The 18,784-nt window shown below is 43.2% G+C and overlaps 1 protein-coding gene across 2 annotated transcripts in view; it reads right to left on the bottom strand.

Moving 5' to 3' along the window:
- Positions 1-18,784, bottom strand: part of ABCA12 (ATP binding cassette subfamily A member 12) — a 97,312-nt gene that overhangs the window by 58,382 nt on the left and 20,146 nt on the right. Inside the window, exons 1-3 of one of the 2 annotated variants that reach the window (XM_032445977.2) lie at positions 17,976-18,262; positions 13,392-13,485; positions 1,727-1,874 (exon numbers count right to left, since the gene is read on the bottom strand). In XM_032445977.2, the coding sequence (XP_032301868.2) occupies positions 1,727-1,874; positions 13,392-13,485; positions 17,976-18,044 (311 nt within the window). In that variant the 5' untranslated portion in view covers positions 18,045-18,262. Of the gene's footprint in view, positions 1-1,726; positions 1,875-13,391; positions 13,486-17,975; positions 18,263-18,784 lie in introns of those variants that run through there. The other variant, XM_085552763.1, reaches the window with a different exon arrangement.

Below are 18,784 nucleotides of genomic sequence, written 5' to 3'. Positions count from 1 at the left end.
ATTTGAGTCTATACATGCTGGCTATTGGAACTTTCTCCTACCTAGTCAACCTGCTGACGGGGTTTCATACTCCTGGAATTATCCTGGGAGGTATTTTTAAGGTCTCCTGTATAATATGATGCATTTCTAAAGCTAACCTTGACAACAGAAGGGGAGGTATATCCACAAACTTGCGTGATACTTCACACAGCTAATTTCTAGCATCAGTAGAGGCCAAGATGCTTATTAAAGACTCATGTGACTTGAGCTATATTTTTACTAAATCCTTTGATTTTCGCTTGGCAAGAAAAAATAGTTATTTCCTAAACAGCTGTAAAGAAATCAAAACCAGAAAGCAACAAGGATTTGTAGCTATTGAAAGCCATGGAAAACCTCCAGCTTTGGCACTGAAAGTCCCCATTTCTTTGTTTCAATGACACAAATTAACCATTGTTTGACATGCCCAGGAAAGCAGTGACACTGAAGAAGCGAGTGAAGAGCATCCAGGCACACAGTCCTCCCACAGCGTGGCTGTGTTCTGCTGCGTGACCTTGATTCACCTTGTGTAACTTCAGTTATCCACATGTTTAATCATCCAATTCTAACCAATGGATAGATCCTAACCACTGACTTGTCCCTAGAAACAAAGGAGCCTTGAGGAGGCACCATGTCCAGGATCCTATCTGATGGACTCTCTAGTGTAAGGCTTGGAGCCCTCATTAGCTTTTCAGACTCTCAGGCTCTGGCCAGAAGGGATTTTGAGGCTCTGGCATAGCCAGTCTGGAGTAAGTTGTCACTTGAAAAGAAGGATGAGCAACTGTGACCTTGGAGGTGAGAGATGTGCACATTTTCTGCTCTCATTAACCAGACCTCAGACCTGCATGTTCCCTGGGGACATGCCAGAACCTGGGAGCCCAAGTGCAGAGACAACACTGTCTGGAACATCTCAAAGCAAATGCTTCTTGGCTAGCACTGGAACATCACTGAGATTGAAATGCCTCCACTGTACATTTTGATTTCAGCAAACCAGCATTCCAACAAAACATGCTTAGCCAGCTCCACTCTGTAAATCTACATGATTATGTGGGGGGAAAAAATGTTTCAGTTTTCATCTGTTCACCTACATGTTTGATGGCCTGCAGAGAGGACAGCCACTCTGGCTGCCACCTGGAGGCTCTACTGAAAGAGCAGCCGTTCCAGAATAAACATATCTCAGAAACTAGAGCTGTTGGGGAACATTTGCCACTTCCACAGTACACATCTTGATCTGATCACCACAGAAGGCAGGTAAACATGCTGCACTGCTTTTGATGCAGTTTTATCAGCTAACAGCTATGACCCAAACCACAATCATGGAAAACTAATAATAACAATATACATATATACATATATATGTATATATTATTTCCTCTGACTTCTGCAACTTGGGTAATTAGAAGAGTTTTCCTCAATGAGTAAAATTCTCACTATCAAACCTGAAACACAACTGACACATTACCAATGGCTGTCTTTAATGTGAACATTCTTATAACTCCCTGCTTTGCAGCCCTTATTCTCATTTCTAAGTGAGAAATATCTGAATACTATATACCCAAAATATCCGAAACTATACCTGTTGTAACAGATGCCTGAGAGATGTCTGTTGTGGACACACTTGTACATGCATACACATGTGGCTGCACCCTCCACCTCAAAGCAAATTTTGCTCTACAGCTTGCGACACCCAGATGCATTCAGATTTCCTTACAGTCTGAGAGATGAGATGTCATTAAGCCTTGGCAGCAGATCTTCTGGTGTGTATGGTGTGCCTTTACATCTGGCATCTGAATCACACAGCACAGTTTGAAGGAATGGGAAGAAGCCTGCACTAGGAAGGTTTCGGGGTGCAAGATAACCTGGAGGAAGAAGTAGAAAGAAAGAAAATACCATTATTATGATGCAGACATGCTTTTTTTTTTCCGTATGTTTCTTTCAGATTGCCCTACTTTCCCCCTCCAAACCACTGGCTTGATTCTCAGTTTCACAAAGGTTGTTTTATTCCGTCCTGGTAGCAATCTCTGCCAAATTCCACTAGAAGCCCTTTCTCAACACCAAGAGAGCCATGAAAGGCTATTTAATGAGAAAAGGAGCCAATCTGTTTGTTAATAAGCAGATACCTGTCCCTGTCAATCCCAAAGCAACTGCAGCCTTTGTAGTTTAAATAAAAATAGGCATATGGCAATTGAAACTCGAAGAATCTATAAGAGCATGTTCTCCAAGACTTGTTTGGATCATTTTCTGTGCAAAGCCACAAGCTTCAGCTTCAAGCCAGGGTAATAAAAGAGAACAGTGTTTAAGTTTTTACTGTAGAAAGGAGCAATAGATTCAAGACCAGACAAACCTCCTTTGCTATTTGTGCAGACCTGCCCAAGGAAGGGAGAGGAGCAATCTATCACCACTCCCCCATAGGCCTCCTGCTATTGCAGAGCAGCTCCAGTGCCATCTGCCTGGTGACCGGTGATGCTGGCAGCCAGTGCCCAGGGATAAGATGCATGTCCCTGTCTCCCATTTCCAAAAATACCGAGAGGACCTGAGCAATATGAGTCTTTGGTGTTTCGTGTGCCGCTTGCCCCATGCTGCTTACTGCCAGCCCGCAGAGTTCACCAAATGCTTCTCCTCTCAGTGACAAACGCTCTAATAAATCTCAAAACTCTTTCGCTGGATCACAGCAACATATTATTTAAAATAATCGTATGGAAAATTACCTGGCAAAGGACGTGGCTATTATTTCTTCTATGGAACAGAGCCAGATTTACAGAAGGCCTGAAGGCAAGTTTGTGGTAATTGATTACCCTGCTGTTCAGTCTCCGAAGATGACCTGTGACTATTGCCCAGGAGCAGCTTTATCTCTAACACCTCCAACAAGTGCATCCTACATTTGAAGTACACTTATTTCTTCTAGCAGTGGTCAAAAATCAGATACTCTCAAAGGGATTGACAGTATTAGATGGAGTATCTGGCTGCCAATTTCCCTGAAGAGAAGCCATTTCTCAACTTCACTCAGCAAAGCTGGTCACAACCCATGGCTGTGCAATGTGGTGCTGGTCATCAGAAATGAGAGGGGTTGTTTAGGCAACAGAATTCTGGGTGAAACTGCAAATATTCATAGTTAAGTATGGGAGTTCATGCTGCTTTATTTCATGTAGCAATAGGCATATGACTACTGAGACCTGCAGTGTCAAGCACCCATTTTGGACATTGTTATGATTCCCTTGTACCTCAGCAGAGAAACACCCATGGAAACTAAAGAAGGTGCCCCACCATAGGAGAAAGGCACAGCTCTACCTGTCCCCCAATGCTCACTGCATCTTCCAGGCCATCAGGAGTTACAATGCAGGCTGAGCCAGCTCCCAGTAATTGCAGAGCACCAAGCAGAATGAAAGGCCTCATTTTTCTCTGCAGGCAGTCCTGGGGTTGAGGCCAAAGGACCAAGCATATTCTATTCTAAAGGTTTTGAAGTGTAAATAAGTCTGCTGCCCACAAGGCAAACTGCACAGTAGGGCACTCTCACCTGAAAGCATCCATTTGTGAATATCCACAACTGCATCTGGGATGTTTGCCCTTTGAGATCACCAATTACAGCCCTGCAAAATGGCCTTCTGCACACCCTGATGCTTTTCTTGTCTTCTTTCTGATCTCCCGCACTCTCATTCACCTTGACAAAAATCAACAAACCCAAACAGGCACAACACAGACCTCACTTTATCAGCATCTCCATCAAAATACCAGTCCAAAGAACTGGAAAGCCATGAGATTCGGGACAGACCGCACAACTGCACAAAAGCAGACAAGTAGGAGGGAAAGGGCTATACCTTCTACTGCCATCTGCATCTACCAGTGTACCAGCAATTAAGGGCGAAAGCCTCGTAACTCTTAAGTGTGACAGCAGAGTGGGAAACACTTCTCGTCTCATAGGAGAGGTGCTCCAGCCCTTTTATATCATCTTACTGGTCTCCTCTGGACCCACTACAAGAGCTCAACATCCTTCCTGTACTGTAGAGAGATGCAAGATATTTAAGGAGAAAATCACACAAGGGATCCTCCTGCAACCAAACCAGAAGATCCTCTTGGGAGATGTAAGTAGCAATGCCATATTTTAGAATCAGAAACATTATGGTTTGAACTAAGTGGAAAAAGAGACAATCAGTTGCTGTATCATAAGCAAAGTGGCCTGATCCATCAGTGATGAACTGATGCAAACCCATGTTGCTCGTGGCACAAAAGCAGGGGAAGTGCCAGAAGAGGCTTCTCTGGAAGAAGCTGAACTCTAAGAGCAGTTTGAGAATCAAGGAAGTTTTTCATGAAAGGCCACAGACAGAAAAATCTGAAACGCCCGGGCCAAATTCCCTGTAAGTTCCTCTCATCCCGCAAAGGAAGAAATATACTGATGAGAAGGAGAGACAAGAGATGAATGCAATTCCTATCCCATCCTCCTCCCTTCCTCCACTCACTCTCTTGTGGCATGGAGCTGTGACTCCACAGAGCCACACGAGCTGCTCTACCCACACGTACGCATCCCTTGGCTGTGTCACACACCCCTGCAAGGATAACCAGGGAGGAAGCTGGCTCCTTCTGGGAGATGTTTATAACCATCTGTCCCTCCCTGGGCTGGGATTTATCCTGTACTTCAAACGCAACATAAGCACTAGATACAAAACTTTATTGAAGGAGTTTTGTAAACGCCCTGCGAATTTTGAAGGACACAATGGCAATAGTTTTGCAATCTGAAACGCAATGCTTACTATCACCATTCATGACCTCTGTAATATTTCCCCTGTAGGGAATGCCTTCAGAGTGCATCTCCACCTACCAATGAAGTCTTCTACAATGCCATAGCCAAGGAAAAAGGATTTCCTATGCACAGCAGCCCCCATCTTTATGACCCCTTGATGGAGTAGATCCACAACACTTGACATAATTTATCACTGTCACCGCCTTTAGCTTTCATTGTTATCTTTTCCAAAAAATCCAGTTACCTTTGGAGGATCTTGCTACACTGCCTATGAGCCCAGAGGGAGAGATCACTGCATCACTGCTTCCCCTTCTTAGCTCTGCTGGGACATCACCTCCACGGATTTTCTTGTCAAATTTATTTGCCTGCACCTGAAACTCGAGCCCAGATCTGTATCTTATTAGTAAAGACTGACTGCTGTGTTTGCTAGCAATGGAAGCCCAACATAGAGGTATTTTGCTGTTCTCCCTCACTGTGGAGTGCTTTGATTTTCTGTCAGGGTTGAAAGAATGGCACTGAATCTGAAGCAAACAAGGCAGGCATCCCAAAGGGCAGAAGAAGCCCAGGGCTGAGCACTGAATGGGCTGGCAGGTTCTCCCTGCTCATTAGCATCTAGCCAGTCTGGCCACATCCTCAAGAGCTGAAAAGAAACAAGGCTTTCACTCTATTGCAAATTCTGTCATTTCCACATTTGCTGCTTTCCCTTGGAATAAAACTGAGAAAGTTGATTGCTTTTAGATTCTGGAACGCCCAGGATTCCAACATGCTTCAACACAAACATCTTTTTTTTTTCCAAGTAAAGGCATTTGACATAATAACAGTGAAAAATGTCAAGTTAACAATAAATGTCACATAAGACAGATGAAAATAACTGCTTCACTCCGATCTGTAAGATTAATTGAAATTGACTGAAATGGCCAAATCTAAATGAACCATGTTTTACCTTGCCACAGTGATTTTGTTGTCTTCTCACACTGGGGTTTGCACTAGCTGTGTACAGTAATTCTCTGCAAGGAATGAGGCATTTAGCAGAGTGCAGGCACACTGCAATGCATGCTGCCCCAGAATCACCACCTTTCATTGGAATTCATCAAGGCTGCCTCAAAGGCCTTCCTGCCCACACCCAGGTACAGGGTAAAGCCTTGTTCCCAGCAGCCAAGGGTCTCTGGTGTAAACCTGCAACCAGGCCTGAGGTTTTCCTGTTTTCTACCCACCCACAATTTAGCAACCTCTCCCTGCCATGAAACATGGCTTCAGATTCCATATACATTAATACTGCATGTACCTTACACATTAAGCCACGGTTCATAAAAAAAAATCCATACAAATCTCAACTCTCCAAATGGCAAATTAAGAGCAATGATGAGCAAATGACTTCATTAGGATTATTGTGTTCATTGAAAATGCATTCAATCCCTGCTACAACACACAAAGAGACTTAATAACTGGCACTCTTGGGCGAAGAAAAAAATGGCCCCAAAGTGGTGTGTCCAAGAAATAAATAACAACTTGATCAGCTGTGAAAAGGGTGAGTAAAAGATCATTCCTTGCAATACAATGAAGTAGTAGACAAAAAGGAAAGTTTTTTCTTTTTTTAAACCAGAACCAAAATATTGTGCTATATATTCAAAAGCAGACATTCATTTTAGAACAAATTGGACAAATCCTCTAAAGAAGATACTTCAGTGGCTATTAAAAAGGAATGTCTGGATACAAACTGTCTATCTTCTGGCTGAAGAAACCAACTTATGAAGGCTCCTCTAGTGGAAGGCTTGCTCTGCGCTTCACAAGCTCTCTCAATATGCTGTGATCCCTGCAAGCTCTCTCAATCATCCCTGAGCAGCAGCAGAGGTCTAGCCCAGAGCAGCAATTCTATCAGCTGTAATTTATAGTTATCTAACCCATCACAAAACATACAAGGGAAATATTTATTGCTATGGTGTCCTCCTCCCAGCTTTCCAAGCAAAATGTTGGACTAAAATGTGTACATACAGCATTCTCAATTGATCTTTCCCAGAGTTGCACAGCATTGCTTTAAACTTTATTTCTTCACTGTGCTATACGTCGAGACAAAAAGACAAAGAATGTGCCTCTTCCATTGCATGATGACTGCAACCGTTCCTCTTTAACCACACACAATTGCCATTTCCAGCTACCTTTTGTAGGTAGCCTTATGATAATGCTAGCAGCCTTGATATCTCTCTGAAGTCGAAGCCTGACAATCAGACCCATGGGATAACATGAATTTTGAAGCAGAGTTGTGGTTTTTTTATGCTTATGAAGAATGAGCCAAATAGCTAGCTGGCCTATCCTTTCATCTATGGAAAGAGAATATGTAATTGCTATGGTGTTTATATTGATGTGACGCTGCATGAAAGATTCACGTGCTCTGAAACTTATGTCAGACCGTGAACCTGGAAAAAGGGATCTATGTGTTCCTAGAGACCTTGGAATGAGGGCTCTGGTCTTGCAGGACAAGGAGGCAAAGGACCCCCAATCAAACAGGTCCAGAGCCTCTCCTCTTTCACACCTGCAAGACCAGCGCCCTCAGAAATCCCACAGTTATTGAGAAAAAAATGGGTGAGGACAGTTAAGTGCTACAGTTCCGAGCAGTACAGCTCAAATCTTGTTCAGTGTGTCTAAAGCCCATGACATAGCAGCGATTAGCCCTACTGATTTTAATGCGATTACTCGGGCTTCAGGTTAAATGCATACTTTAGAATTGCTCTGGGTCAGAGCTAATGGTTTGATATTGCACTTCTTCTCTACCTAGACTGCCTTTCATATGACAAAGCTTGCTTTTAAAACCACTGCAGAGCTAACAGGTGACTTCTTTCACCCTATTTTTGGCCAACCAGCAGAGCTGCCATTTACAATTTCCCCTGCTAAGCTGACAGCACTGGAAGAAAATATTCCCTTGTGTTTACCCTAAAGTTGCAAGACACCAAGCATCCTCAGCATCTGTCATAGTGGGGTCACTTCTGTTCCTTTGAGAGCCTCTATCACTGTTATGTGAGCACAGCTGTGTCCAACACCACACGCGTCATTACGATCAGCTGCTGTTAGCCCAAGTCTTGCTGGCACTGGAATAGGTGCATTCCTCCTCTGCCTTGCTGTTATGCATTAAGCAATGTCATACTTGGCTATCTATCCCTCAACTCTAAATGGAGTTATTTTAATTTCCTCCATGCAAATCACAATGTAACCAAAAGACGCTGTTAGTTGCTGTCATGCATGCACCAGTCCACCTCTGTACCACATAGCTCACCCTGATTCACAAGTCATACACCCAAGACCCAACTCCTGTTTTTCTAAATAAAAGCATAGCAGGGCCCCCATACAATTCTTTTCCTCCCACCAGGATTCCATTCAGCTTTCCAGAAGCCCCGTGGGGCCAAGTGAGATTCAAGAACTTGAATCTTTCACCCTCATGGCACTGGCATTCATGCTTTCTTGAGTGTCCCAATAACATGATGTCCTCGGTTGTCTGCCTACGACAGTGAGATGGAACAAGCAGACAACTCACTGCAAGGCTCCTCCCTGTGTCGGTGGCTTCAGTGGAGGAAGCATCTCATTGCCCAATTCTTCCCTCTAGCATTTCAGGCTCTGCAAATAACAAGACCAGCCCAGAACAGACAGCAACTGCTTCCATGCTTATTAAGACTAGGCAAGCTAGTTTTGCTCGCCCACAGACCTTCACCTTCCACCCCCTTATTTAATAAATTAAAAATCAGGCCTTGACTGTGAATGCATTTGGGTTCGTGTACTGAACAGGGAGATAATAAAGAGCAGAGCATAAGAACTGAAAATGAGTGGGAGAAGCAGCAGGTGTAAAGGAAAGAGAATGAACTTCTAAATCCAACACAAAGGAGAAAGGAATAGTGATGGAGACCTTCTAAAAGGCACAGGTGGAGAAATGATATTTCATGTCTGCACGGCAAGACAAAGTTGATGGAGACACACAAAAGCTTCTGTCTGTCAATGGTGAATGTCTTCAGCTACTCTCCAGAGTCCATGTTTAGATTCTTTAAACAAATATGACCTCATTTCCAGAAACAGAGACTTCAACACCTGCTAATTCCAGTGCAATCCAAAGTGCTTGGCACCTTTGGAAAAATACTTCTGTGCTTCTAGGTCCCAGTGCCTGGATACAGGTGCTTCAGGAAGCCCATCAGAATTAAGTGACTGCCCCGAGGCCTTGTTATAATTCAGTGGGGAGAAAAAAATCCTGGGAACTCAGGAATTTCCGGCTCCAAATGTAAACATCCTCCAGTTGCACCTCACAAGGCTGAAGACTGTACAAAGAAATGGCTCAGCCAGAGAAGACAAGGCTACAGAGAGTCCTCATTGTTACCAATATATATAAGGGATGCTTATGAGAAAAATGGAGAAAGACTTTTCCCCAGAGCCTGTAGTGTGTGCTAGTCTGTGTATAAAGTAGGCTGAACTCTTAGGGTGGATCATACTTGACATAAATACCCGTGACTTATCCAAATGAATGGAGTGGCCTGTGTAGTCACCATATCCTGACTACCTATAATTACCATGGGAACCTATTAATTTTTACATACTACCCAGTGAAGACTCCAAAGGGCAGACTGGTGGAGCACTCAGTATCAGAGTTTATCACAAATATCTGAGTGAATGCAATACATCATGCAGCCATCTCTCCATGGAGGTCATGGAATTTGGGTGAAAATTCTGGGCAGAGGTGAAGGGTAAAACGTTCTTTGCCAACAGGAGGCAAGGAGTTTCCTGGCATTAGGAATTTGGTGTTTTTTCAGATCAGACCCAAGAGCACAGCTTCTGTCTGTGAAGAAGGAAAAATATTTGTGAATGAGGCACAGATTTTGCAGGCCACATCTAACTTTCACCCTTGGAAAGCCAGAGGGAGACTAACAGGAAAGCAAAGCCTTATCCTCTCCACAGCACGGAAAAGCAGGGTTTCAGAATGAGTGGGAAACTAACCACACCCAAGAGAGCTTCTATGGAGAACAAGGATGAGGTCAAGCTGACAGGAGGGGAAAGAAGGAGAAAAGGAAGAAAGCGGGTGGGTAGGGTGTGACAGTGCTAGTTAAAGCAAAGAACATAATTGGGCTTCCCTATAGACTGAGTGGGTTGTGCCCTGAGGGACAGATTGTATCTCTCGCACAATTCCCATACCTTGCAAAAACCTGAAGTGATGTAAAGGGACTTTTGTCCCTGCTCACAGGTGATACAGACATAAAAGACTGGAAGATACCTCAGACCCCATTCACAGGCTTCCATGCTTCAGGCTTCCAATCCAAAGCTTCCTACCACACACGCTCTACAAAGCACAACCCAGCATCTTCCATTCCTACATGGACTATAATAAAAGGTCAAGAGACACAAATTCAAAGTGCACAAATTGTTGGGTGGGTAAATTTGTTTGGTGAGACTTTCAGATCACCACAGGAGCTGGGTATGCAGAGAAGCAAATCTCAGTTTTCTTCTGGCATTAACTTCTGCTGACCTGGAAATATATCACCAAATAAATATGTGGGGAGAAGAGTGGGTTGGGGGATTTTTTTGCTTATTTTTAAGACACTAGGTGCTTTAAATATGAAGCAAATTGGATTCCAGCTTCTTACTTTACCTCAGTTCTTAGTGTTCCTACACGTGATTGACTGCTGATGTTTATTTGGTATGCCATTTCTCTTTTGAGCTCAGCCCAGTGCTAGACCCCACTGCATTAGGTGCTACGCAAACACAAAGGAAAGTAAGTGACTTGCTCTTTCAAGAAGCTCTTGCCACTTGTTCATTCTGATGAGTATTTGCTAGGTAATTTCTCAAAATAAACCATTTGATGTGTATTAGACATACTTCAGAAGAACTTATCTCAAATTTGAGCTAATTTAATTGAGCAAATAATAGATTTCATGATATTTCTGACCCTGAATATGAGATAAGCTTAGATTTTCTGTGGGGTTATCTCTAAAGCTTCAAACCTCAGCATCTGAGTAGCTTATTCTATCTCTGTGCCATTGATCCTATGCTTCCTGAATTTTGTCTGCCTGCAATAATCTCTTGGCAGCAGAAGGAATGGAAACTGCTCCTTGTCACCATTTAATGATTGTGCCATTAAACTTGTCACTGGAATTCGGTATAAAGTGGATCTAATTCCTGTTGAATAAAAACCCCCACTTGTAATCATTTTCCTATGTGTCCACCCACCTTGTTTTTGTTTGTTTCTTATCAGAAAAGAAAGCTCCCGAATGATTTCTCTTGCTTTCAAGAGAAAAGTTGATACATTTTTCTACTTGTCAAAAATAAAGAGGGTAATCTTCAAGTGGGTATTTTTATTTAACTTTTATTTAGAAAAACAGCAGGAAATAGCTGTTCAATTCCCAAGTTAATGTTCTTCTTCATCCCCATTGGATTCCTAGATGGTTTCTGAATAATCTGGATCACAGGAGTATGCAACAGCCATTAACAACTTTTCCAGCCCAAAACCTCCATTGCAATAGAGTTCCTGTCATCTACTTTAAGACAGAAAGACTACACAGGTGCTGAGACTTGCCCCCAAATAAAATTCATCCATGCTAGTCCAAAGACAGTGACCAGTCTCCCCATCCCCACAAAGAACAACTGATGAAGATGCTGCTACTAGGAACATTCCTTCCAATCCAATAATTGACAGATGTAATCCCCCAAAGCAAACACAAATACACATTCAAATTAATAGCCAGATGCAGAAAAGAATAAATATTTTACCATCCAGCTGGCACTTTCAACACTGGCCTTATCTGATTTCTCAGGGACGGGAAGTACAACCACTGGAGCCACATGCAAGGAATGCCATTTCCACACTCGGCCAAAACTGCAGTTCTCACTAAGTACAACATGTCCCTTCCTGCCTTCTCCAACTGGTTCAAGGGAATTTGGGCAGAACATAAGATACATAACATGCCTAAAGAGGCCTTTCACTGGCAGTAGATGTGGTTGGGGTTAAAAGTCCAGCGTAACACACTAAGAATGTCCTTCTCTGTTTAAGACTTTGGGAAAGTCCCTTATTCTGACTTTCCATCACTGTTTATAAATTAGATAAACAAACTTGTAGCCAGAGTAGGCTGCAAGCTCTCTGAGAAAAGGGCTATCCTAATTGCATATCTAGTGTTTGTAACCATGTGGCCTTTTTTCATACACCACTCTGAAGTACAGAGACACTTCTAATCAGAGAACTGCACGTTATTAACTGAGTTGGAACATTTCCAGTGCACATCCCATCAAGTACAGATCTCTCAAACACATTGTACACATCCAATAAGCTACAAACACTGGAAGCCAACCTCTCGTCCTCGCTGCTGTCAGTCTGTCTCCCCAACCTGTATCAGCCTCCTTGCCTCAAATATCAAAATCCTGCATTCCCATGACGTTACTTTGTTCCTGTTCACTCAATGTCATTCTGTTGTTGGCAAGCCACAGTGATGCCTCTCCTATGCATAAGGTGTAGCAAAGCTTTTATTAAGGGCACTTTGAGGCCCTACTCCTACCCTGTGCTGCAAGGATGTGGCTGTCATTGATAGCTCTCTGCACAAGGATGTAACCTGGCAAACTGGATGTGAAACATGAAGCACAAATCCTGCATGTACTGTCAGTGTGTGTGCAACTAATGTTGAGAAACCCTCTAATGAGCAGACAGTGAAGGGGGTACAGCTCTATGATTGATTTTTTCCAACACAAATGTAGGTTATTGCTAAAAAGAGAGACCAGGTCTTCTAACCAGTCCCTTGGGCATGCACTTGTTAAGGCCCCAGTGAGCAAAACAGGGGATTAGATTAAAATAGAATTAACATTGTGGAAAGGAAAAAGACTTGCAGCTGAATAAACTCCTAGCTATTTTTTTTACCATGTAATTTCATAAACAAACATAGCCAGGATTGAGAGCAAGGCAGGACTGCTTCTTCTGGGGGTAACAGGCACCCACTGAACTCAGTGGAAATTTTTTAGAGAAGATTCGAGTGGACTCACACTCTGAGATGCAGATGCAGTTCTCCTGACTGAGGAAGCAAAGGATGCACATGAAAAGCAGCTTGTGTAAACTCCTCACCCACTTAAGCACTATCAACTATCCACACACCAGCCAGCTGCTCTTTGATTTGCTAGTAAAGGTTCACACACACCATCATGTCCCAGGAGCCAATCAAGTTATCATTCTTCAGCTGAGCCGTAGCAGCAACTGCCTAAATAGGTGCTTCTTCCTTTAGCAAACACAAGGTGAATCTTTCAGTCTGTTTTTACTATGTTTTCTTAACCCTAGTTGAATACCTTACTTACCCTTACATTTTACTGAGGAAGATTCCCCTCAGCTGCTCTCTTGTCCCTCAATTTATCAAGTAGGTTTATACTGCTGCTACAACAGCAGTATCTGAGTGCATCGTGATGAGACAGTTCTGTAAAGTTGTTTTCTAATTATGAAACTAATTTGAAAGAAACATAAATATAAACAACCTCAGAGGAACGCTGACACTTTATTTACAGCCTGCTACATCCCAGGAAATCTCCTCTGGAAGCTGCAAAGAACCGAATTTATAAAAGTAACAAAAAGCATCAGATTAACACATCAGTCACTGAAATGAGAACTAATCCCCAAAGAGATAAAAGCAAACCAGTTACTTACAGTTTGGCTGTGGTTCTGGGGGGAATTTGAGACGGATGATAGCCAAGATTATGAAAACAACCACAGGCCAGGAAATTAAAATGAACGACCATACCTATAAAACAGCAATGAAAATATATTGGTTATGTTTGTTGTATTGATGTGTCCCAGAGCTTGTCTAGAATGCACAAGTTCTACCCTAAATGAGTTATAACATACATTGTAAATAATGCCTGTCTTGGAACACATATTACTAAAACTCAAGTATTATCACCCACAACTATGTAAGATTGTAAGAGCAAATAACAAGGCTGAAAATAACACAAGCTTTCCTGCATTTCAGTTTGGCTGTTGATACACTTTGTACTGATTTGAGACACTGCTTTGTAATAGTAAAAGCATCCTTAGATGTACAAGACCTTTGGATGAGGTGATTGCAAAACCTAAGAGCCAAAATGGAAAAAAGTTGGGTTTGCTTGCAGTAAAGATGACTTTGATTTGACTATTCCTCAAAAGTCATCTGACATACAAATGATAAGGCTGCTTTTTTTTCCCCCCAAAGGTTTTCACCATCCTTCACAAACAGCAGGGCCAAAAGAAAAGAGAATTTTCATAGTATTTGTTGACAAGACAGTGAAGGAGGGGGGTTTATTATAGAGCTGTGAGACCAATCCCATTGTGAGAAATCCCATTCAAACACTGGCAACCAGTCACTCTGCGTATGGGCTCTGACCACACAACAAAACTCCCTGGTTCCATTTCATTGCGAAATTGTAGCAGCTTATGTAGATACACTGACTTAAAAGAGAAATGATGCAAAGCCAGGAAAAAAATATGAAGATTTATAGACCTCCTGCCTCTGACAGCAGGGTAACCCACTTCAATGGATGGGAATGAAGAAGTGCAGTAAGCCAATCTAAGTACAAGGCCCAAAGTCAGTGTTAAAACTGCAAGCCTTGGAGTTTCATAAGGTAGGAAAATGCAGTTCTTCAAATAGTTAACTGCTTCTGCACTAGCTGGTTAGATTGGTATCGTGTTTAGTGGATTAGATTTTTCCATCCACCAGTACAGCTCCAAGTGCCCTGTGCTGCAAAATTGCTGTGCTATCTTCATGCCAATTTTTGAAACTCCAAAGATGTCTTTTTCTTCAAAATCATCCCATTTTTCATGGCTGTGTTGCTGTTTTTTTCAGATCAGCACTTATTACCCCAAACCATTTTTTCCGAAGGTAATTCCAAACCCATAACAGTGTTTTCATTTCCTGTAACAGTAACACTCCCTGGAACATAAAAACAAACAAACAGACAGACAAATCCTGAAGACTGATGAGCTTAAAGACGGTTGTTTTACAGCATGACCCTCCATACCATCCCTTAACAACGTGACACTCAGACACAGAAGTAGAAACAAGACTCATGCCCCAAAACAGTGAACTGACAGATGTCAAATCACCTCCTAAAACAGCCTTATAGAGAAAGTCTTCCTAGAATTTCAGCATTCAGAAAGCAGCATTCTAGCTTTTACAGACGCTACTCTATTTTCTTTATATATATATGCTATACAACGAGATTCATCCCTGGATCTTACATCTTTTTATATAATCTTTTGTATCATGTTTGCCTTATAATCAGACCACAAACACAGCATTTAACTTGGATTAATTCACACACACATGGTATTATTAAGGTGTCCTCCTAGTTTAGTACCACGTAGGCTAAAGTAAAATTAGGGGTAACAGCACTGAAATTGATATTAGTCAGAGGCTGCCTAAAGGACTAGCAAGATGTCCTTCATATTTTGGGGGAAAAAATGAATGCTGATTGTCTGTACTGAAGGAAATCTTTGTACCTCCCTATTTGGTGCTAATACAGTGCTAACATTTCCCACTTCCCAGAGAGCTCTTCCCAGACAACTCTTCCCTTAGAACTTCTGTCCTTTGACTTAATGGGATTTCACAGCAGCTGGATACATCACCTGCCACACAACAGTGTTCTCTCACTGTCCCAGGCTTTTCTAGTAAATGAAAACAACACAACCAGCCTGGCCAAACCTGTGCAGGTAAAACACATTGACTTGAATAGAGCCATAATCAACGTCAATTTGGCTTGTGGGACATTAAGCACTCTGCCACACGTTGCGTAATCCTTTGGTTGCTGGACTATTTCACTGCTAAAAGCAGATTAAGAATCTCAGATCTTCATATGTTTGGATGCAGGCATGTGTTTTTTTTCCTGCCTTCTGCCTCTTTTTAAGTAAACACACTGCACAGAAGTGACAGATGGAAAACAATAAAAAAGTGCAAGATGCACCGATTTCTCCAGTTCCAAGGCCAAGCCTTGCTCCCAGAAGACCGCCACCTCAGCTCATGGCCATTCCTTTCTCAGCAGCAGTAACCTGTGTTGAGGCTCTCCCTGGGTATGGATGAAGAGCTTCAGCTGATTTCAACAAATTGATGGCCAAGCAAAGTGTAGCTCTCCCCACACTGAACAAACGGAGGCAATCTCTCAGGGGCTCTGAAGAAAGTGCACAGAGGAAATAAAGCATAAAGCAAAATGCGGGATCGAATGTTATTTGTTAGCCCTGGAGAGACTGATAAACAAAGCAATAGGAAAGCACTTCAGTCTGCAGAGGGATGGGAGCTGACTCGTGTCAGAGTGCCCTGTGACGTGCCAGTCAGCCCTGGGGAGGGCAGCGAACATCACTGCAGCAGCAGGAATGCATTTGTGGGTTATCAGAAACAGAGAAAATAAGCACAGGAATAAAAACCAAAACAGAACAAAACAAAAACTTTCTGAAAGCCCAGTCCATTGGCACAGTCAGATTACACAGGTGAAAAACAAAGAAGCAGGGAGCTGAAGGCAGAGGGAAAACAGGATGCATTTGGGAGCAGAATTCTGAGTTTACATCCTCATAGTCCCTCCAGTCTAAGCAAGATTCCTAATTTAGGGCAAGAAAGGGAAAGGAAGGAGAATCGGATGGAATGCTTGCCCCAAAATGGACATATTTGAATTGACATTTCTATTCTACCCAATTGATGTTTCATCTCTACAAGAAACCAAGAGCAGCAAGTGAGATTGTACAGTCAGATGCACGTGCAAGGTTTAGGTTAGCATTTATTCAAGGCACAGGAGCTGAAAGAGACCCAAGCCTTCAGGTTTTAACAACGTTTTTAAAACTGCTCTTGAGAAACTGGAGATAATTTGTTGATATTCTTCTGCATCTCAGAAAAAGTCTCCAGTATCCTTTGCAGCAGGCCCAGACTTAGCTCAGAGGCACACAGCATGTCTGCAGCTCCTGGGGAAGATCACAGGGACTCAGATGAAAGACTCTCCAAATCAGGTTCCCGACCTGAGAGGCAGGACAAGGCAGGCACACAGTGGACCTTGAAGCAGCACGCAGTGATATGAGGTCTTTCACTCCATCATTAAATCACACTCTCCATGGCCATTTATTGCCAGCCTATTCTGCGCATGCCAATGCTTTCCATTCAACTAGGAAGTTTAAAAGTCATCACATTTGGATTACTATGGAGGGGATGGGTTGTAGCACCAGTCCATGAATTCCAGTGCAGTTGTACTGAAAAAAGACTGTGACAGAACTACCAAAATAGGTTTTGAATGGATATTCCATGCCACCCAAAAGACCACTTGCCTCCATGATGCTACAATTCACATTGCTCTCTGGACACCATTGACAGTGCTATCTTTTGGAAAGACAGACCATCTGGTATGTTTGATTTGCCTCATACTGGGCTGCAGTGGAAATCTGCCCTATCTGCATCTCTCAGAGTCCTTTTCCTTTGGCATCTGTTACAAAAGGCTACAGAGGATACCCCTAGTGCCCTCAAGCAGGGAGCAGGGGCTGTTCACACTGGTGAGTATTTAAGCATCCTTAATTCAGGTCTGCCCATGAGTCTGTGTATGGTTTAGTCTGCATGGACTGGCCCATGGGAACATTCTGGGCTCCTGAGCCCTCAGTGCAAGATCCAACCATTTGGGCTTAAAATGACCATCTTCTCTTCCATGTCATTCCTTTCCTTCCCTCTCTGTCTCTATTGACAGCTTCTAGAATATTTATACTTTAATACCATGACTGTCCTCTGGTGTAGAACCCTTTTTGCTCTTCATTTCATGGAATCAACTGACTTGTAAGGGACCCTCAAAGTTCATCCAGTCCAACTCCCCTGCAATGAAGAGGGACACCTACAGCTCCATCATGTGCTCAGAGCCCCATCCAGCCTGATCTTAAAAATCTCCAAGGAAGGGGCATCCACCACCTCTCTGGGCAACCTGTTCCAGTGCCTCACCACCCTTATTGTAAAAAACTTCTTCCTTATATCCAATCTAAATTTCCTCTTCTTGAGTTTGAAACCATTTCCCCTTGTCCTATCATAACAGACACTGCTAAAGAGTCCGTGCTCTTTCTTACAACCCCCCTTCAGATGAGGGTTGATGAAAGACCACTATCAAGTCTCCCCCAGAGTTTATCCATGCTGAACAGCCCCAGCGCTATCAGCCTGTCCTCATAGGGACGGTGTTCCATTCCTTGGAGCATTTCGTATGGTTTCTAGCTCCCCCTCCTCTCTGGCTTTGCTTTCACACTCACCGGCTGCCTCTTGACACTCAGCCAGTTCTTCCACAGCAGGATCCTCAAGTGCTGGAAGAGCGCAGCCATCCTCGGCTGACCCAACCAAAAACGAGCAGGCTGCGTATTCCTCCTCCCCAGGCTTAGGAGGCAAAAGTGGAGGCTCTAACCCAAATGGATATCCAATGTCCAAAATCCAGGCCCCTGTCTCTTCCCCACAGCATAGCTCTGAAGCAGCTACCTCATCCACTTGTTGCTGCTGTGCTCCCTGTAACCGTAGCTTTTGTCCTCACAGCAGTAACTCCTAGCAAATTCAACAGGTTATTCTTCTCCAGGCAGGCAGGCAGACGCAGCAGCCTGCCTCCACTTGCATTAATTATAATATCCAGCCTCTCCTGGCTGCTCGTTCTTCAAGCCCTAACCGATAAAATGGATAGCATTCCAAAAAGATGCTTCTGCTTAAACAAAAGGTGATGCATGCCTCCTCCTCCCTGTGATGAAACTACCTGCCTACCCACACACCGCTTCTGCTGGACAGGTGTCAGCAGCACTAAGGAGCTGGGCTGCTTGCCAGGCCTCTCCAGCTTCCCTGAGTTCACAAGCAAGTGCTGGGAAGAATAAAGTACCCTCAGCTACAGCTTGCATCTTCCTGGCAACGCTGAACTGGAATTATTTCTTAATACTTGTGAGGATCTCGAGCCTACCCACCCAGGGAAATTAAAAAACAACAAGCAACACAGAAGCTAAAACAAGAGAAACACATATAAATGAAAATCTAATTACCCAGCTTCCTACATCTTCCTTCCAGAGAGATCAGTACTGGCATTCTG

This window comes from Coturnix japonica, chromosome 7 (genome assembly GCF_054131305.1).
Source record: "Coturnix japonica strain WE chromosome 7, WE-NBRP24, whole genome shotgun sequence".
Lineage (NCBI taxonomy): Eukaryota > Metazoa > Chordata > Aves > Galliformes > Phasianidae > Coturnix > Coturnix japonica.
This window is presented reverse-complemented; position numbering and strand designations above follow the sequence as displayed.